Source organism: Euleptes europaea, chromosome 7 (assembly GCF_029931775.1).
Source record: "Euleptes europaea isolate rEulEur1 chromosome 7, rEulEur1.hap1, whole genome shotgun sequence".
In the NCBI taxonomy this organism is placed as follows: domain Eukaryota; kingdom Metazoa; phylum Chordata; class Lepidosauria; order Squamata; family Sphaerodactylidae; genus Euleptes; species Euleptes europaea.
Window position 1 is genome coordinate 2,273,450 of NC_079318.1, and position 21,783 is coordinate 2,295,232.

General features: G+C 42.3%; 1 protein-coding gene across 1 annotated transcript in view; it reads left to right on the forward strand.

Annotated features, from left to right (window-relative positions):
• ARFGEF3 (ARFGEF family member 3) overlaps positions 1-21,783 on the forward strand; it is a 111,594-nt gene that overhangs the window by 43,849 nt on the left and 45,962 nt on the right. The window contains exons 6-11 of the mRNA XM_056852718.1: positions 221-343; positions 3,145-3,187; positions 4,315-4,393; positions 11,998-12,102; positions 14,830-15,154; positions 20,022-20,134. Coding sequence (XP_056708696.1) covers positions 221-343; positions 3,145-3,187; positions 4,315-4,393; positions 11,998-12,102; positions 14,830-15,154; positions 20,022-20,134 — 788 coding nt within the window. The remainder of the gene's footprint in view (positions 1-220; positions 344-3,144; positions 3,188-4,314; positions 4,394-11,997; positions 12,103-14,829; positions 15,155-20,021; positions 20,135-21,783) is intronic.

Here is a 21,783-nt window from a genome sequence, read left to right on the forward strand (position 1 = left end):
CTTCCTTCAAAATGGTGGTGGTGGGGAACTAACACAGGTAACTAGCCACTGAGTTTGGATTTGCATTCTTTTGGGGTTGTATTATCATAGTGTAAATAATGAATGTTTCAGTATTAAGACCACTCCCCAAAATAGTGTTAGACAGTTTTTATTGATCAAAAATTATTTAGAATTATATTTCTCAATAGCTTTTTGCTGCTATTGTTTTTAACCTTATCAGGTTTGCATTGAGACTTATGTATCCAGCTGTCATCAGCGGAGTATTAATACGGCTGTCCGGGCAACGCTTAGCCAGATGCTGAGTGACTTGACTTTACAGTTACGACAAAAACAGGATGAAACAGTGAGTCCTCTAGCAACAGTCACTGAATCAGTGTTTCTTACGGGGCCTTCAGTCTGTTTTTGTGAGCTTTATGTATTTATTTATAATAAATCTCCTTGGTGTCTTTCTGACTGCTTCAGAAAAAAGGAAGCCAAAACCTGCCCTATCTAGTATTTCCCACTAGATGTTGTCAGGATACGCCAGGATTTTTTCTATGAGAAGGAATTATGTAGTAGTAGCTGCCAGATCTTTTCTTCTACTCTAAGAATCCGCTGTGTATTGGTCCATAGCTAGGTGCACGGATGAGTGAGTGCAACTTGAACACGCATCTTTCAGGGATGTAACATTACCAGCATTTCCAATTCAGCTCCCTTAATTCGTTTCTTCATTGCAGCCCTGGTCCCGCGGGGCTTTTTGTCCATGTGATGCCCTTGATCCCCAACATGGACTTTTCCGTGGTTAAAATCATCTCCTCCTTTCACCAGCGGAAAAGCTGTAGGGTACCATCCAGTGTCCCCTCAGAACAATAGAACATTATAGCGGGCTTCATGATACAGAATCAAACCAGCAGACATATCGTTACTCTGCTTGACTGTAGTTGCCTGGGATTCCAGACTGCAGTCTTTTATCAGCCCTTTCACTTGAGGTTCTTTAACTGAAAATAAGAGATTGAGAACCAAGCAGCACGGACCATGTAGCTCTGCGATTATTTTTCCTTATAGATTCTTTTGTTAAAAACACAATGTTAAAAGCAGAATTAGCAGCTTCAGATTAAGTGGAGGATCAGCCGAGGGAAGAGGCTATTTAATCATTGCCAGTCATTTCTGGGTTTAAAATTGCCCTTCCCTGAGGTGCTTTTATTTCCCCAAAGTAAAAAAAAAAGGGGGGGTTATATCTTTTCCCCATACAAATGAGAAAGCATGGAATAGAGGTACTTTGAGTGAGCAAATAGCTCACTCAAAGGGGGAGGATTTAGCAGCCCATTCACCCCCAGCCAAAGTAAAGCTGCCTGCTTGGATTTTTTTTAAAGCACACCTAGAGAAATATTAACACCATTACACATAATATATAGTGTGGCCATGAAATTTGGATTTTATTCTTGTAAAGCGTGTGCTGTGCTACTAGTTACGAGCTCTGCTGAGGTCAGAGTATACGAGTCAGACAAGAGACCTGCGCAACTACAACGACTTGATTCTTGAGTTTTTCTTCTTTTTTAAAAAAAATGACAACTATGTGCAAAAACCCAGAAGAATTTATTTGCTCAACTTCTTTAGGATTTTAATAGAGTAAGTAGTTTGTGTTTCCAGCAGTTGGTGGCTACATTTCAAATTTAGCATTTGGGGTATCCTTAAATGGCAGGATTTAAGCTTTGCTTATCACTTATGAGGATCAAGGCAGAGGACATCTGAGCTGTCAAAAGCAGCTGTTAATTAACGTCATATTATTATAATCCAGGGCTACATTCTATTTTGCACTTCTATAGAATGCTGGGAATAGGAATTCAGTACTATAAGGCAAACTCATGACAGCATTGGCCGGTTGCACTGAATGGTGCTCCTTCAAGATACAGGATAAAGTTGTTGATGAGCTGGGTTAGGTATATTAGTATTTAGGATAGTCAAGGATGCCGAACTGACATGGATCACAGCACAGTGCAAGTTATACTCAAGAACAGAAAAGTTTTATAAAAGCTTCAGAAATGCAACTTGCACTTGTAAATTATAAGAAAAATTGGCTATTTGTGAATGGTTGTGTGACCTGGAATTAGTTAGAAAAAATCTCTGCTCATTGTTGTTAGCAAGCACCCATCGCACAATGTTGTCTCATTATGGAGTCCCAGTGAGAAAGGTGGGCTATAAATAAAGCCAATAAATCATAGATGATGAGCCCATTCCTGAAGGGGGGGTGCAAAGCTCCTTAGGAGCTGGCGTGACCCCACGCTGGCGTAGGTGCTACCTTATCACGGAATAAGGTGGCACACCAGCCCAGAGGCAAATACGGCAGCATCCAGGCACCACTGGGCCCTGCTGCCAGTATAGCCACACCGGCAGGGCTTTCCTGGAAGGGAAGCCTGTGCCGGCGTGTGGGAGGCATTCCCAGGGCTTTTCCGGGGTGGAGCTGCCTTTAGGCAGCTTCCACAGCCCTTTCGCCCCCTTGAGTGGTGGCAATGCTGAGCCACCTTTTCAGTGGCACAGCCTCACTACTCATTATGGGGCATTTTTACCTTTTTAAAATTTTAAACTTTTACAACAAGCTTTTTCTGTTTCCGCAGCAGCCAGGAATCCTTGGATACACCCTCCCCCCCAGGGATGGGCTGTAACAGTACTAGATATAGACCCGGCCTTCACGGCAGACTCCGAGCTAGTAATTCTGCAGACTGCAAGTTTGAAAATGGATGGGGTGAACGATCTGATGAAAAGAAAAGGAAGATACTTTATCTATGATTTTCAAGATGTTGCCTTTGCTTTTTTAATTTTACTGACTGAAATAGGTATAGCTAGAATTGAGCAATTAATATTGTTTTATGGTGATTGTATGTTATTTTGATTTGGTCAAATGACTGTAAATTAAAGTTTGATTGATTGATTGAGGTACAGCTAGAATATTTCTGCTAAGATGTATGCAACTAGTTTGATATCTCTTGAATTGTACAACATTTTCGCACATTGTGGTTCTCCTTTCTTTTCTCTACCATAAATGCATATACTCAAGCCATTTACTTCTAGGCATAGAGTTAGCTTCCTGGCTTCCTCCAATTTCTTATTAAGTATAAAAACTAGCCGTAGAGTGTGCTGATATGAGTACTTTTTTTTTCTTGGTAGATAACTGAAAGTCAAACAGTTCTTCAAGAATTCAAGAGCCCAGGTATGTGTTCATAATTATTCAAAATAATTTTTCTCCCACAGCTTTATTTTGTTCTCCGTCAGGCATTTTCATTGTCATCATATTTACAATTTCTGCTCTTCACTTCTTGCTACCCAGTTTATTGGTATTGTCCTGCACTTGTTCAACCATTATGGATTTTCCACACTGAGCAGCATCTCTTTAGAAACTAGAACACTGTCATATTTTACATTATGCTTAATTTCTATTCCGTATATAAAACATATTTAACTATTTTATCAAGATGAGTCTAGTGAGAAAACACTCAGAGGCAAGTGGCTAAAATTCGAATGTTACAGGTACAAAGAAGCCTGAAAGATTATTTTATGGGTTTGCTTCAGTGTTTTGATACAGGACATTGACACTTATACCCTCTAACCTCCCTCATGAACAGCTCGTGCCTGTTTGCAGTGACCTGTGTAATGGACAGGAATGTGTGACTGCTTCCACACTAGCCTCTGGAATAACCAGTACTTTTTTAATCAGTTTAAATGGAAAATCCAGATGATGTTATTGACAGCCCATTGCATTCTTGTGTCTTCTGTGTTGTTTTCCTGTCTTTTTCATAACTTTTTGTGGCAATGACTAATGGAAAACAAGAAGTAATTTATTAATCTGGAGGGAGACGGAAAGGAGGAAAATGTGAAGGTATAGTATTGCTGAGAAAACATCAGTAGTGTCCACTGTGGACAGTGTGATGTGGCAGTTGTGGGTTTTTTTCAAAGCTACATATCCCTTTATGTTTCCTTCCTTTTCTTCATATCCCAGATTAATTACTTTTCTTTTGAGGCTGATAGTTTTACATTATCAGGGTAAGGGGGAGATGAGAGGTCTTAAATACTGCTTTTCCCTTTATATCAGCGAAAGCCAGTATGCATTTTTATTGTGTGATTATCATAATAGCACAATTATAAAATCATAAAAATAAAAAAAATTCAAAGTGAAAAGCAGCACTGGAAGTCCCCACCCTCATCCAGGAAACAAGAGCTGATAATTACCCATTGATACATTGTGTCCAGAAAGATTCTGTGAATGTCTAATGTGGATGCAGTGAGGCATACACCTGCCTTCCTGCTGGCTCTAATATATGCTCTTTGTCCCTTTTGGAGATTCTACAGTAGAGTCCCTTTGTGATGATGTTGTCTCTGTCTTCACGGTTCTCTGTGAAAAACTTCAAACAGTTATCAGGTGAGTGACTTATTCTGAATATAAATGGGGAGCATAGGACTCTGCCACTGTGTGGATAACAGTAATACACAGTAAAATATATAGTAAAATGGACTTTGTTCTGCAAACTAACAACCTAAAGGCTAAAGGTGATGGGCCTTCCAGATTATCTAAAAGAAGCCCATTGCAGAAAGGGCTAGCAGGAGTATAAACATCTATTTGTCTCTATGTTACCTACCTGTCTTTCACATTTTTATCATGCCCTTTCTTTGAGGGGCTCAAGGTAGCATACATGGTTCTTCAATCTTCCTTCCTCTATTTGATCCTCACAACAACCCTGTGAGGCTGAGAGAGAGTGACTAGCCCAAAGTCACCCAGGGAATTTCATGACAGGGTGGAGTCTGGGATCTTCATCACCCCAGTCCTAATCTAACCACTACACCCATTGGCAGGGAAATGAGTGACATCAATACATATCGGCTTCCACAAGAGAATGACAAGAAAGAGCTTCTGGGCAGAATGGAACTGGCACATGGATTCATAGAGGGGGTCTACTCCTCCTTATTAGCTTTATTAGTTTTTCTGGAGATATGGTAGAGTTTCATTTCTATTCTGTATTTACTTATGTTAATCTGACTGTCTTAGTTTAAAGACAGTATAGCATAACACTCTTTACAATCATAGAGTTGGAAGGGGTCATACAGGCCATCTAGTCCAACCCCCTGCTCAATGCAGGATCAGGCTAGAGCATCCCTGACAAGTGTTTGCCCAACCACTTCTTGAAGAATGCCAGTGAGGGGGAGCTCACCATCTCCCTAGGAAGATGATTCCACTGCTAAACTACTCTGACTGTAAAAAAAAATTAAAATCCTAATATCCACCTTTCTGCCTGTAATTTCTACCCATTATTGTGAGTCCTGTCTTCTGCTGCCAACAGGAACAGCTCCCTGCCCTCCTCTAAGTGACAGCCCTTCAAATACTTAAAGAGAGAGCAATCATGTCCCACCTCAACTTCCTCGTAGCTCTCCTCTGCACCCGCTTCATTCTGTCCCCATCCTTTTTGAAGTAAGGTCTCCAGAACTGCACACAGGTGTGGCTGATCAGTGTGGTGTACAGCAGGGTTGCAATTTAGAAGTTATGCCTATTGCGATTTGAATGTTATGGCTCTGTTGATACACCCCAAGACCGCATTAGCCTTTTTTGCCACTGCATGACACTGACTGCATGACTTTCCACTTACAATCCACCTGTACCCCTTGATCTTGTTCACACACAGTGTTACCCAGAAGTGTATCTGCCATCCAGTATGCGTGCGTCTCATTTTTGTTACCCAGATGTAGAACTCTGCACTTATCCTTGTTGAATTGCATCTTTTTCACATCTTCCCACTTTCCCAGTGTGTTCAGATGTTGTTGAATTCTATCTTTATCTTCTGGGGTGTTTGTTACTCCTCCCAATTTGGTGCCATCTGCAAATTTAATGAGTAGTCCTTCTAACCCCTCATCCAGATCATTTATAAAAACATTGAAAAGTACCAGGCCCAGAACTAGGCCCTGCGGCACCACACTGGACACCTCCCTCCAATCAGATGAAATGCTATTGGCAACTGCTCTTTGGGTGCAACTCTCCAACCAGTTCCCTATCCACCTAACTATCCTAGAGTCCAGTCTGCAGTGCTCCCTTTTACCCATCAAAACATCAGTTTCAGTCATCTTTATTGGCATGATAATAGTAACCATCAGAACATCATGTCAGATGTTTTACTGAAATCCAGGTAAACAACACTGAAGGCATTCCCACAATCCAGTAAGCTTGTTAGTCGATCAGAGGAGGAAACGAGGTTGGCATGGCAGGACCTGTTGAGGACAATTCTGTGCTGACATCCCCAGATCACCAAGGTGTCCTTCAGATGCTTACAGATTGGCCCCTTTAAAATCTGCTCCAATCATCTTCCCTGGGACAGAGGTCAGACTGACTGGTCTGTAATTTCCTGAATCATCCCTCCACCCTTCTTGAAGATTGGGATAACAATTGCTCCACATGTGTAATTAATAATGTGTAAAATGTCTTTTTCTGATGAGAAAATGGTAAATCGGATGGTGTGGGTGCCTTAAATATTCCCTAGCCTGACTATAATTAGCACACATCTGAGTTCCAGGGAATCAGTCTCTAGCATCCTATGCAGCAATGCATGAAAGATCATGGAAAAATTAATTCAGGAATGAATTGAGTAAATATAGAGTAACTCATGTGTACTAGAAAGTGAGCATTAATCTTCTATCAGACCAGTAATTATTATTATTACAAGTGTATGCCATATTAAGCTTAGTGGCTATAATTACTTGTACACCTAAATAACTGTAATTATTTGCAAATGGGATCTGTCTACTTCTGAATTGCGATCAGTTTATTCACAGTAGCAACGTTTGTATTATATCTGTGTGCTAGTATGGGTAGCTATTTATTATTAAGTAATATTAAAAAATATTAAGAAGGCATAGAAAAATATTGGCTAACATTAAACTAGCAAAATCTTATATCATCATCATTGTGGTGAGCTGTGCTGTCCAGCTCCCCCTCGTGGATAACTTGTGTGGCAGAGAGGGTCTCCCTGCTTTTCTGTGGTTGCTTTCGGCTTTTGAAATCTCTGCAGCTGTGGAGGTCGGGGGAAGCCTCTCTGCCACAACCGGCAGGGGCCCTGCAGAACGGAAAGGCGATCTCCACCCTGCAGGGCCAGCTGAAACTTGGCTACGCTGCAGCAGGAGTCCTCTGAGATACCCAACACTGTGAAGATGGCTCTGTGTGGTAGGGTTCTTTGAAGAAGGACTGTAAATGCTTGTCTAACATTGAGGGTTGCTGTAGCGACTGCAGGCAATGGCAGTGGAGGTTGTTGAGGCGCAAGGAAGGAGAAATGGAGTTTACTGTTCGTTCATCCTTCAGCCTTTGTTGGCCAAGTATGATGCACCCCCTTTCACCCTCTTTAGTACCCCTCTCTCTCAGCCTGTCTGGGTATGCTGAGGGAAAGCGTTAGCCTGAGTGTATTGTGAGGAGATTATTTTTCTTCTTCTCCAGTCCCACACCAGTGTTTACCTCAGAGAGAAATTTGACACAAGAAGCTTCTTATCTTTAACAAACCGAACAGGGAAGTTTATTGAACAGTATTCACAAGAAGGATTTTTGGGGAAAAGAGAGAATTGGAGGGAAACACCAAAACACATAGACACGCATATATATATACACAAGATTCCTTCAGAGAGATAGCTTAGTTCAGATGTTACTCAAGTTGTCTTTAGCTTAGATGTTTTCTCAAATTAGGTTTCTTCAGTACTTAGTTTTGAAGCTTAGTTCTGTTCCTCTGAACTCACAGATTCAGATTCACAGACTCTCAGTTATGATCCCCAGAACTCCCTTTAGGTGTTGTCACTCTGCGGCCCAGCTACCAGGGAAGGGAGAGACCTCTCAGCCTCTATTCCCCAGAGAAACGCAGAAGTATGGTGATTCCCCCTTGAATCACTCTTCTGGTTCCCACTGAGATAAACCCCACCTCTGTGGCAGTTGTATCTCCAACAACACCCTGTGTTTGGAATAGCTCCTTTCAAGCCTATTCCCTCCCAATTTCTTGAGAAAGGGCCCTTTCCGCTCCCTGTCTCCTCCTGTCACTACACAGGATTTGTTCTCCACCAGCATAGGCCAGTACAGAACCCCCCTGGGCTCTCAGCGTCCAGGCACGCTCCTTCTCAGCTCAGAATCTCATCACAGCCTCCTCTCAGGCTGGTTACAAATCTTAGAATCCCTCTCCCTCTCAGAGCTCAGAGTGTCAGCTTTTTTTGCTCTGCCCACTCTTGGTCTCTCAGCTCTTGCTGCAGGTCACCCCCTTGTCCGTCACACCAAGATATTCATTTCCTTTCATTTGTTCAACATGGACTTCTGATGTGTGGGCTTGTCTCAGATAATGATCCACTCACCAGCTTAGGACAGGGCTGATTCCACATAAGTATTCCCACCCACCCCCCATGCACACACACAGTGATCATGTTGCTGGTGCAATTGTTACTTAAGTTGTGCTTGAAAGGTTCCACGCGGCATTGGTTACCCAGTTTTTCACCCTTGTTAGCCATGGCTTCCTTTTCACACCAGATGTGGCTTGCATCCCCCCTACTGCTGTCATGATTCTCTGCATGCATAACACTGTTCAAGAATAGTGTGACACTACACTTTTGTAAAAAAACAAACAAAAAACCTGCACATTTGCATAGTGCTGCTCCAGAATAATGCAATATTTGAATTGTTTGGTAATGCTAATTGCTGGAAGGTACTTGGTGTTTCATTGCAAAAATGTACATTGAAAAGACAAAGTGGCCTCTTAATGCTTGTGCAAGGGGGAGAAAGTATTTCAGAAACTTTTCAAATGATAATCTAGAAAGCAGAGAAAAACACTTGCCACTTATTGTCATAATGGAGTGTATTGACATTGCCCTGACCCTATCTTTTTTTAAAAATCTCAAGTTTTCAGGTGTCAACAATGACACCAAGGCCATTCACTGTGAAAATGCAGTAGAAAGAGGCATTTCCTTGCATTCAAATACAAGGTGTACCTTCCCATCCAGGCACATGAAAAAAAATTGTCCATATAATGCCATGCCAGGAAAGATCAATTTTTTCCCAAGTTTAAAAAAAGCAGTGTTTCTGGTGGAAAAAACCAGGCTATTTACAATTCTAGGTTACAAGATCTACAGTTGAAATGGTGAGAAAAGGACTTGTTTTACTTGGGGAGAGGGTGATAAATGAAATTATAATTTAAGCAGGTGGCACTTCTCATTGGAACACTGTAAATTATACAGTGTATTATCCCCATGTATGATAGTGATTTGTTAGCTTTTAAAAAGAAATTACCATCTCTTTGGAAAAAATTTCTCTCCATGTATTAAACTACTAAACATGGAATATGAGGCTAGGACAGCTTAGCAATGTGTTACTGTGGCTTAATGAAAGAAGAAAATAGCTTATATTTAAATGATATATTTTTTTCCTAGAGACTTATCTGGATTGGAGTAAATTTAGATATATATAACTATACTTCAGAAGTTTACTGCTCATGTGTGTCTAAAGGACAGGGGGCACAATGGTGTAATTTTAGCATTGGGTTTCTTTTAATTAATAAAGTGGAAGGTGTTCTTGCTGGAGAAAAGTAACTGTCGCTTAGCTGTGTGAGCAGACCTAATTAAGGAAGTGCTGAAGAAGAAGAGGAAGTAGTAGTAGTAGTAGTAGTAGTAGTAGTAGTAGTGGTAGTGGTTTTTATACCCCACTTTTGTGTACCTTTAAGGAGACTCCAACCGGCTTACAATCTCCTTCCCTTCCCTTCCTCTCCCCATAATAGACACTTTGTGAGGTAGGTGGGGTTGAGAGAGAGAACTGTGACTGGCCCAAGGTCACCCAGCAGGCTGCATGTGTAGGAGTGGGGAAACCAACCCGGTTCACCAGATTAGAGTCCACCGCTCATATGGAGGAGTGGGGAATCAAACCTGGTTCTTCAGATTAGAGTCCACCGCTTTCAGCCACTACACCACGCTGGCTCTCGAGTGAGATTGTTAGGTGGAAAAGGGTTATGCCTCATCCCTCTTACTGTAGCATCACCTTTTTAAAAGCAGTTCAAAGAAGTTCACTTGGAACAGTTCTTGGGGCAGGGAGGCAAGCGCTCCTATCTCCCTCATCACTGGATCCTAATCATCAATATTTTTAAACCCAGTTATTAACGTTAGGCACTTTTGTGAGTGGACTGCAAGAAAAGGGGAATTAGTATATTGTAATGCTTCACTTGTCCCCAACACAGTTTCCGCAACCCAGTCGAAATTTAAGACATTTTAATTGAATATTTTGTTATCAAAGCACATGGCTCTTTAACTGAACATTATCACTATTAAAACCATGGGGGTTTCCTGTCTTGCACTTTGCAGGAGCCTTTGTTTTAATTTAATCTTATTAGCAGGCATTAGACTCTTCCATTGGTGTGTGTGTGTGTGTGTGTGTGTAAAGTGCTGTCAAGTTGCAGCCGACTTATGGCAACCCCTAATGGGGTTTTCAAGGCAAGAGACTATCAGAGGTGGTTTGCCAGTGCCTTCCTCTGCGCAGCAACCCTGGTATTCCCTGGTGGTCTCCCATCCAAATACTAAAATACTAACCAGGGCTGACCTTGCCTAGCTTCCAAGATCTGACAAGATCGGGCTATACTATGCTGCCTTGCCTCCCCTTCCATTAGATATTCCTTCTTTATTAGGTTAGGTGATCAAATTTCCAATTTGTTATAGGAACAAGAGCTTTCCTATGCATGTTAAATTGGGAAATTTCTGCAAGGAGAAGGTGCATGTTCAATCGGCCCAATGCAGATGTAATATTGCCCATAACCTTAGCCATGCTCAGGCCATCAGCAGTGCCCTCCAAGTGCCCGCATTCTTCCCTTCTCACCTCTTGCATGGGCATTGCCTCCTACCAGGTTGGTTTCCCCACTCCTACACGTGAAGCCTCCTGGGTGACCATGGGCTGGCCACAGTTCTCTCTGAACTCTCTCAGCCCCAACTACCTCACAAGGTGTCTGTTGTGGGGAGGGGAAGGGAAGGTGATTGTAAGCTGCTCTGAGACTCCTTAAAGGTCAAGAAAAGAGGGGTATAAAAACCAACTCCTCCTCTTCTCTTCTTCTTTCAGAGTTGGAGATAACTCGGAGTAGTGTGGCATATTAATGGTGGCCAGAGTCCAAGCTGGAGTTTGCCTGCTTCTACACACAGGTGCTAAGTGTGGTTTGGGATTAACCACACTTTGGTTAATGAAAATGGGGTGGATCCTACTCTATCCTACCAATCCACTAAGCAAACTTTGAAGCCTTCTCCAACACTTCCAGTTTAAGGAGGCTTCCTCCCAGTTATGTTTTAGAGCTGATTTTGATTTACTTACTTGTACACGTTTGGTGGGGTGGATCAAATTGTCCTCCAAAGAGATTTCCTCCAGTAAAGTTGGAGGAATGTTCCTTAAGCTGGAGAAAAGCTCCTTAGATCCACCCCACCGATAGTGCACGAGTAACGCAACTAATAGCTCCAAAACAGAAAGGGAATGTTTGTACGAGAGAGGAGGCAGGAGGACTCTGTGAGCTTGCATAGTTAGTCAGGTAATGTTGTAATGTTCTCCAACTATGATGAGTCTCAACTGGAAAGTAACAAACTAATAGCTACAACTATTAAAGATACAAAACATGATCAAGTTTTGAGGCATGAGGGTGCCAAAATAAAGCCCTTGAAAGCCCCTGTTAAGCATTGGGGGAGCTTTTCTGCTTAAACCAGTGACTAGCTTATGAATTAAGTGAAATGTTCAGAGCAGCTGACATGATTCAGTCTGCCCTGAATATGCTATAAAATATCTCTGTTGAAGCTCTCTGTCCATTTTCAGTAAGAATTCATCTTTCTCTTTGGGTGAAATTGATTCTAGATAATTGCATTCAACTGCTGTCCTTTTTCATTGTCTTGGTAGAAAGCCTTTATTTTATATCTCTGTGTGGAAACAGGGAGAATAAGCATCTCCTTTTTTATTGACTCTGTTTGGGATGAACAATAAAACATATATATTGTTGCCATTTTTAGTGAGAATCAGCAATTGCAGCTTCTGTACCTGGAATGCCTCCTCTCCGTGCTCAGTAGTTCCTCTCCTCGTATGCACCACCACAAGGGATTCACTGACCTCATCTGGTAAATGTTCCTGCTTTTGTATATTTCTTGGGAAAGAACCAGCAATCAGACTCCTATAAATAAGCTAACTCTTTCTACTCGGTTTGAACTAGTATTAAATATTATTTCTATTTACCACAGTGTTTTTTTCAGAAGGGGAAAAACGTTTTGTTGTCACTGGAGAATTCTTGGGGGGAATTTGGTCCACCATAATGGAGGATTTCTTCATGGTTGGGCATGATGTTTGGTTTATTACTCAGAAGCTACATCTCAGCTGCTGAAGAAATGGGGATGATTTCTGGCAGCTGGGCTACAACAAGCCTTTCTTTGAAATTGCAGCAGAGGAAGCCTTGGATGTTTTGACAGGGACAAACCTTTGAAAAGGCTCTAATGTTGCTAGTAGCAATGTGGCACAGCAGAGATCCCTTTCTGTGATTTACCTGGATGACAAAGTACCTTCAGAGATTTGGTATCTGGCAGCCACCCTCTGGGGATGGTCTTTGGTGAAACAGACCTCACAGGCCCCTTCTTCTACCCCTGGGGACAAGAATTTTGCTTAGCTAACCCAAAGCTCCAGCTGTCTGCCCTAAGTGAAGATGTCAACACTTCAGCTTCCTCCAAACAGACCCTTGCACAAATAGGAATAATCCCTGCTGCCACCAACAGGTTGATATTAAGAAGTACACTTGCCTGGTATCCTGTAAGCAGACCCTCTGTTCAAATTCAAAAACTCCGTCTTTAAGTGCTATGGAAGTCAGGAATTCTTTGGGAATCTCCTTCTTAGTGATATTTCCAACTAGGCAGGCTCTCCTTGCCCGTTCTTTGAACTTTTGTAAGTATATGCCAAGTACAGAGTTTGTCTCTGGTTGCAGAAACTAAATAACTCCAAATTCAGAAAAAGAAAAGAAATATCTTTATTTTTATTGTTTACAAAACATGAAAGCATACAGCTGAACAGCAATATACTGCAGCACCTGAGCAAAGGAAAATGAACAGGCTCATAATATTTATTTATTTATTTAGAACATTTGGATGCTACCTGTCTACCCAACTTAAGGTCCTCAGGGTGTTGAACAATCAAAGCCATTAAAACTACTTTTAAAATATTATAAAAGCAATTAAAAACAAGGATTAAAGAGAGAACATCAAACCAAACAGGCAAGTCAGTGATTGACTGGAACAGACAGATCTCCCTGGAGAGGGAATTCCACAACTTTGGTGGCATAATTGAGAAGGCCCTTTTTCTGGTTGCCATCAGTTCAGCCTCAGATGGCAAGACCACCCAAGAAGGGCCCCTGAAGATGTCTGAAGTGATTAGGTAACTCCATATGTTCAAGGCCACCTGTGCAAGGTGTCGCCCATTCTGGATGGAGTTGCACTCCCCTTGAAGAAACATGCCTGTAGTTGAGGGGTGCTCTTGGACCCAGGCTTACTGCTGGATAATCAGGTAGCAGCCATAGCCAGCTGCAGCCTTTCCTGGGCAGAAAAAATCTGGTCACTGTGGAGCGTGCCCTGGTTACATCACAATTACATTACTGCAATGTGCTCTACAGGAGCTGTCCTTGAAAAGTGTTCAGAAATGTCAATTGGTGTAGAATGCTGCAGCCAGGATGTTGATTGGAATGGGTCATAAGGACCATATCACTCCAGTCTTGGCCCCTCTGCACTGGGTCCCAATATTTTTCTAGGTACAATTCAGGATGCTGGTGGTCTCACATGTAAAGTCCTATGTCGTTTGGGACCAACATATCTGAAAGATCACCGACTTACTGATGAACCTACCTGACCACTGTGGGCATCTTCTGAGGTCCTGCATCGGGTGCCCCCATCTTCTGAGATTAGGTGGGTGGCAACCAAGGAGAGGGCACAGGGAGACTTTCCTGTCCCCTTCTGTTACCATCTTTCACCAGCTAGTGAAGACTTTTTTTGTTTTATTTTCCATCAGGGAGCCCTGTTTCCTGCCCAATTTTTTAATTGTTTTTATGGTTTCGTATATTTATAGAATCCTAGAATCATAGAGTTGGAAGGGACCGCCAGGGTCATCTAGTCCAACCCCCTGCACACAGCAGGAAATTCACAACTACCTCCCCACCCCACCCCCAGTGACCGCTACTCCATGCCCAGAATATGGCCAAGATGCCCTCACTCTCATGAACTGCCTAAGGTCATAGAATCAACATTGATTTATCTCTGGTTTCAATTCTTTTCATAATGGGTTTTTGTTCGCTTACATGGTATTTAAAACAAGAAAATTTTTGCTTCTGTACACGTCACTTGTATTTCCATGAGTCTCATAAACTCACAGTAGGAACTTTATAAATAAACAAATGTGTGAAAGTAACATTATAAATAACGAGAGTTTGTATGCATACAAACACTGTATGTGAAAAGAGGTTAGACCACGGGTGTCCAACTCATTTGTTACGAGAGCCGGATATGACATAAATGTCACTTGGTCGGGCCAGGCCATGCTTTGCCAGCCCAGAATGGGAGTGGGAGGTGGGGTGGCTGCCTTGGCTGGCAATCCCACAGTGTGCTCGCCAGCCCAGATCAAGACTGGGGGTGGCTGTCTTGGCTGGCTTGTGGGCCGGATAAGAGCTCTCAAGGAGTTACATCTGGCCCACGGGGCTTATGTTGGACACTCCTGGGATAGACGTTCAGGGCTGATTTCTGCAATATAGAACATGCAGTGAAGAAATCTCTCTATATAAATAGTATGGGTTTTTTTTGTGTGTGTGTCTTTCTTAGGAAGCAGCTGTGTCCAGCCCTCATAGTAATTCTGGGAAATCCAGTCCATGATAAAACAATCACTTCTGCTCACAGCAGCTCCTGTCTTGAGACTGATTCTCCTTCCTCAGGGGTCTCTGATCACGGCCGAGGGTCAGGTTGCTCTTCAACCGCACCTGCCCTTAGTAGTCCTGTTGCCCGGACAATCTATTACATTGCCACAGAATTAGTCCGGTTGGTGGGATCAGTGGAATCCATGAAGCCAGTCCTGCAGTCTCTCTACCATCGTATGCTTCTGTATCCCCCACCTCAGCACCGCGTTGAAGCTATCAAGATCATGAAAGAGGTAAAGTTACTTGAAAGAGTCTGTGCAGTATAATCTTTCTTGAACGAATCGCAACAAAAATTTAATGTTTATATGTAAATTATTTTAATTGCAACTTATTCATGTTTATTACCATTTATTAAAAGCAACATTTCTAAAATTAAACCACGTACAAAGTAACAAACAAAAAAATCAACAGCAATGTTCATTTCAGTAGTTCATATTAAAATACCTGAGAAATGAAAAGGTTGTCTGAGTTGTAACAATGAAGTGGTCTGGTAGCCTTCCCTGGGCAGCTTATTTCACAGTTCTGAATCTACCACTAAGATATCTCTTTTACAATAGGCACTAATGCAGAGCAGGTCCTCCTTAGCCAAACTCAAGAAATGAAGAGCCTTGTATGGCATTTGGTGCTTTATAACCTGCACCTTGTATTGAGGTCAGAAATATAAAGTTGGGGAATGCAGGCAGGCTAACATGGGTTTAATATGCTGTCTTTGGTTAATAAACAGGCAGCTGCCTATCTCAAGCCTGCATACCATCACCAAGGATGGACCAAATTAGACCAGATTAGATCGTGGAATAAATTAGAGCAGTCTAGGAACATGTTTGATGGTGGCTGACTTAACATCCTAAACTGATAAACAAAATATTAAACCAAACTTACGGAGCTGGTCACTACAGTCAGGTTATCACACAAAACATACCTAAGGTTCTTTCACTAATATATTTACTTAGTAACTGCAGGTTCATCTTCATGGCCTCCTTGCAGTCCCACATGGGGAACTGCGCATGCGCAGGCCAGCTGCGGAGCTGTTTTGGAAAGCTTCTTTTAGCCCAGCAACAAGGATCACTCCCTGTCCCCTCATTGTCTTGGTAGAAAGCCTTCATTTTATATCTCTGTGTGAAGCAGGGAGAATAAGCATCACCTTTTTTTATTGACTCTGTTTGGGCCTTGGTCATCCTCATCATCTCTTATTGGCCCAAACGGCCTTGGTTTCCCCTCCTGTGGAAGTTAGCCAGGGGAATGTTCTTCCACCTCCCCCCTCAAGAGGACCTCCTGTTGGTGGGTGGCATTCGCCACCATGACATGCCTTTCCTGCACCTGACCGCATGGTCTACAGTAGACCAATGGTCAGAGTGGTGGATGTGTTGTTGGCATCTAGAAAGCCTGCCACTAGACAGTCCTACAATTCTAAGTGGACACGTTTTTCCCACTGGACAGCTGACAAGGACTTCCAGACAACTGTTCCTTGTCCAAGGTGTTTGATTACCTTCTGCCCCTCAAGGATTCTGGCCTATCTAGTGTGTTAATAAAGGTATACCTTGTGGCCATTTCAGCCTTCCATGTGGGCATTGATTCAGGCTCATTATTTTCACACCCACACTGTAAGAGTTTCCTTAAGGGATTAAATAACGTTTACCCCCCCAGTGAAACCATCTGTGGCTCAATGGAGCCTGTCCCTGGTTCTGGCTCAACTTACCCAGAAGCCATTTGAACCTATGGCCACATACCCTATGGACCTATTGTCCTATAAAACAGCCTTCCTAGTGGCCATTGTATCGGCCCATCGGGTGGGGGATCTAAGGGCTCTCCTTCACGACACACCCTTCACCAAGTTTCAATGTTCGTTTGACGCTACCTGATGGATATCAACGGGAGCAGATGCTGCTGTGGGAAGAGCAGTGTTAGGATCCATTCTTCAGTGATCAGCCTCACACCCACCTTCCACAGTAAGTGAGCGTGCTGTTGCCTCATGTTGGACTGCAAGGAGGCTACGAAGATGAAAACAGTGTTGCTTACCTGTAACTGTTGTTCATCGAGTGGCCCTCCTTGCAGGCACACATCCCTCCCTTCTTCCCCACTGTGGACTGACTCACTGCCTGGTGGGTTTGGTTCCGCGGCGGCACAAGGAGAACTGAGGGAAAGATGCTCCCCGCCCCTCCATCACGTGTCCAAAAGGGCGGGAAGGACCGTTGACGGAGGGGAGGGGGAGTAATCCTTGTTGCTGGGCTAAAAGAAGCTTTCCAGAAGAGCTCCGTGGATGGCCTGCACATGCGCAGTTCCCCATGTATGCCTGCAAGGAGGACAACTCAGTGAACAACAGTTACAGGTAAGCAACACTGTTTACATGCTATTTTAAAAGAACCATCAATATACTGCCAGTGGCTTACTTTATCGTCTTGTGTATTAATTTAATTATTTAATTTAAAGTATTTAAAAATCTGAAAATGTCTGCCCATCTTTCCCATGTTTCCCTTTACACAATGATAACTGCTATGGGCATTTATATTTTCATGGGGTCCTTCGCATTTTACATACTGAATCTACAAATAACCGTGGAGAAACATTGAAAGGTAGGAAGCCATAGCTCAGCAATTAAACATGATCCAAGAATAGGACTCAGTGCATTCTGGGAATAAATGCATTTGAGCAAGCATCTTTGAAGGTATACATATCTTCTAAAATGGGGATGATTTTACTATGTTATAGTATGCTTTATTTGGTTTAATCTGTCTTTGTCTCCTTTTATCCCTTAGAAGCTCCTTGATCAATTGATCTTGAGCAGCATATATCTAGAGTTGGAGGGATATAAGGATTGAAACAAATCTTGCCACTGACAATGTAGCCTTGGGGTCCCTATCACTTAGTAAAAAAGGCATTATGTCAGTCGCAGAGGCATTGGATTTCTATATTAAAAGGGGGGAAATATAGTGCGATCGAAGTTCCTCGTAAAAGCGGCATTCCAAAAGGCTAATGAGTCAATAGAGCCAGAACAGCAAGGGCAGATCCTGTCTGAGTATGGTATATTCAGAATTCTGCCCTGCATTACCATAGAAGGGTTAGCATTCAATCTTGCCAAGCAAAAAGCTCTACAGAGATGAGGAGTTGTCAGATAATATGTATAGGCAGGCAGACCACATGAAGGGGGTATTCTGAAGAACTGGGATGAACAGATGCGACGAGCACAAAAAGTAGTGCTGTTATAATTGAGCTCTTTAATGCCCTTTTTAATTTTGGTAAAAGCTTCAGTTTTCCCAAGATCTAATAACATATCCTGTGAGAAGCCCAACAACGACAGTTGCTCTTCTAAGATTTTTTGCCATGAGGATTTAAAAGGGTCATGCTTCAGAGAAGCTAGGAACCCCTCAGTGCTAAAGCACAGTTTAAGGTGTAGTTTAAAGGCGGCCAACCACGCCCTAGCTTCAAGTGACATTTGGCCAAACTCGGAACGAAGAGTAACGCCAGCAACACATCGAAGGGCATTTAGGAGTTTTCGTAAGAACTGAAGCAGTGGACGATCTATAGATTAATTGATGACTGTTATCCAGATGGCAACACCAAAGAGGATAATTGGGGTAATTTTCAGATTAAAAACCTGAATAGCCCCTGGAATATATTTGCCACCTTTGGTGTGAAAAAAGTTGACAATACCACCAACCCCAGGTTTAATTTTGTTGGACACTGCTTTTTGATGGGCATTCCAATTTAGGTTATGGGAAAACAGAATGCCAAGGTAAACAAACTCCTTGACCTGGTCAACCTCAAAGCCATCTAATACCCAGCGAAAAAGAGGCATTTTTCTCCTCTTAGTGAAGATCATAATCTTAGATTTATGATGGTTTATTTTAAGACCTTCCCTAGAGCAGTACTCAGAAAAAGTTTGCAAAGACCTTTTCAAACCAATTCTTGTGCGGGACAGGAGAACTGCATCGTCAGCATAGAGTAGAATTGGGGTGGGATGAATATGTCTTTGTGTTACAAACATTTTAGAATAATTTTCTTCCACAAGATTCTTAATTTATTTTCCCCATAAAAGTGTATGACAGCCATGATCAGAATTTAAATTTAATAGGGTTGAAAGTGTTTTGTGCTTCTCCCCCCCACCCCAATTACCATGCACCATGAGTGTAAATATGAAAATGGAAAAGCAATAACCCTCCTTGCGGCTACTTCACAACATGGTATTAACATATGTAAATGTTTATTGATACGGCACCAGCCAGACAACAATAAATATATACTCTTATAAATGGTATTAACATATGAAAGTACCAGCAGAAAAAATATATAATTCTTATTCATATTTCCTTTTGTCTGGTTATAGTTGCCACACGCACATGCATCCTCAACTGATTGTTTATCTCACTTGCAATATTCAGTTCTCTCTGTGTGGTCAGACCTGACAAAAGTTGCACTACTTTCAGTGTCTTCTCTGTGTTCATTGCATTTTGTTTGGAAAATATTTTGAGAGCTACCATGAATATATACTAGAGGCATCATGCAGTGCTTTTCTTAGAGCTGTCCCATAGAGTAAAGCTGATGTCTTCTGAAAAGTGTAAACATTAGTCTTTATGAACTCAACCTAGTACAGTGCATGAACCTGTAAGACTCTTATAACCATGGTGCTTACTGTAACATGAGTCCTGTTTGTTTGAACATATGAATGGATTCCAACTGATTGGGTTTAATTCAAGGTCAGCAGAAATTCTGAAAAAAATACCCCAGACCTACTTTATTTTGTAATCAAAGGCTTTGGTCCTAAGTTCCCTTCTTGCTTGTGGTTTGCACTTCTGCGGACAGAAACAGAGGAGACCAGTTGTCACTGATTTCCACCCTCCTCCACTAGAGCCCCCCACTTTGATCCCTATGATCCGCAGACTGCAGTGGGAGGCAGGAAAGCTGCTCCGCTAATGCTGCATAGTATCCCAGTCAAAATCTAAAGCATCTCAAGATCTGCTTTGCTTTGGAAGGCATAGTGTTAGATTGCCTCTATATAGCCTCAGAAAGATCAGCCCACTTAAAAATTCAAGATAATCCCAGTTGTGCGTTCATTTGAGTTGCATATAGTTTCTCTTATCTCAGACAAACTTGCATTCTGTTTAGATGCTTGGTAGTCCTCAACGGCTGTGTGATTTGGGAGGCCCCTGCTTCTCTGAACCAGAATCCAGAAAAAGATCAATCTCAAGAAGGAAGTCCCATCTGGATCTTCTCAAACTGTATGTTCCATTTCTGTATTTTAATTGCATGTCTAGTAAATAATGGAATTTTCAGCCAGGTAGGATGTCCTTATTGATGTATGGATACAGTGGAATGTACATAGCTGCAATTTGCATATATTTAACTGTCCTGTTTGTGGGATAAATACATTTGTGGGATAAATACCATAATATAATAAAATGTATTAGATATCAGCAAAATATTGCAAAATGTGTAATAAGCTTAACTTGAATAACGCAAACTTATTCTGTCCTATAAAGCTGCACATGTATTTATTATTTATTTTGTTTTATTTAAAACATGTAAGCCACCTTTCTTCCTTACAAAGATCAAGGAAGTTTATAGCACAAATAAAATATGTAAAATAAAATACATAAAAACCAGAATTTAAAATCACAATTCAGGACTGCTAGTAAATAATACAGTCTTCACCTGCCTCCTAAAGACTGAAGGTGCACCTTCCTGGGGAGGTTGTACCACAATCATGGGGCTGCCACTGAAAAGGCCCTCTCTTGTGTACCCATCAAAGAGCATCTCTGATAGATGGGACAGTCAGGAGGGCCTCTCCTTGTGATCTTAATACCGAGGCAGGAACTTATGGGAGAAAATGGTCTTTCAGATATGCTGGTTCCAAGCCATGTAGGACTTTAAAGGTCAAAACCAATACCTTTAATTTGGCTTGGGACTGGATCAGTAGCCAGTGTAATTGCTGTAATATTGGGGCCACATGTTCCCAATAGCTGTTCCCATACAGCAGTCTAGCCACAACATTCTCCACTAGCTGCAGTCTCCAAACACTCTTCAAGAGTAGCCCCAAGTAGAGCACATTGCAGTATTCCAGTCTAGATGTGACAAAGGCATGGATCACTGTTGCTAGATCTTACTGAAGCAGAAACACTGCTAGCGTACAAGCACACCGAACCACCATAGTCACCTGGTTTTCTAAGGTGACCACTGTGTCGAATAGCACTCACAAGCTGCAAACCTGGGTTTTCAAGGGGAGTATAACCGCATCCGGGAGCAAAGCAGCATGGTATAGCCTGATGTTGTCAGATCTCGGAAGCTAAACAGGATCAGCCCTGGTTAGTATTTGGATGGCAGGCTACCAAGGAATACCAGGGTTGTTATGCATAGGAAGGCACTGGCAAGCCATCTCTGTTAGTCTCTTGCCTAGAAAACCCCATAAGGAGTTGCCATAAGTCAGCTGCAACTTGACGGCACTTTACACACACACATAACCCCATCCAAGACAGGAAATATCTGATGTCCCTGGTCCACTAATCCACAGCATCTGTCTTGTGAGGATTAAGTTTCAACGGGTTAACCCTCATCCAGCCCATTACTGACTCCAAGACCAGTTCAGAACATCAACAGCATCCTCGGAATTAAGTGGGAGAGACTGAACCCTGCAGAACCCCACAGGACAACATCTGTGGGGCAGAGCAGGAATCCTCCAGCACGACCCTAGAACGACCTTCCATAACACAGTGCCCCCCCCAATCCCACTGCCAAGAGGCAGCTCAGTAGGATACTATGTTCAGTAATATTGAAGGCCACCAAGAGATCAAATTCCTCCTTCTAGCTCTCAGTAGAGGTCATCAACCAAGGCAACCAAAGCAGGCTCTGTTACAAATCCTGGCCTGAAGCC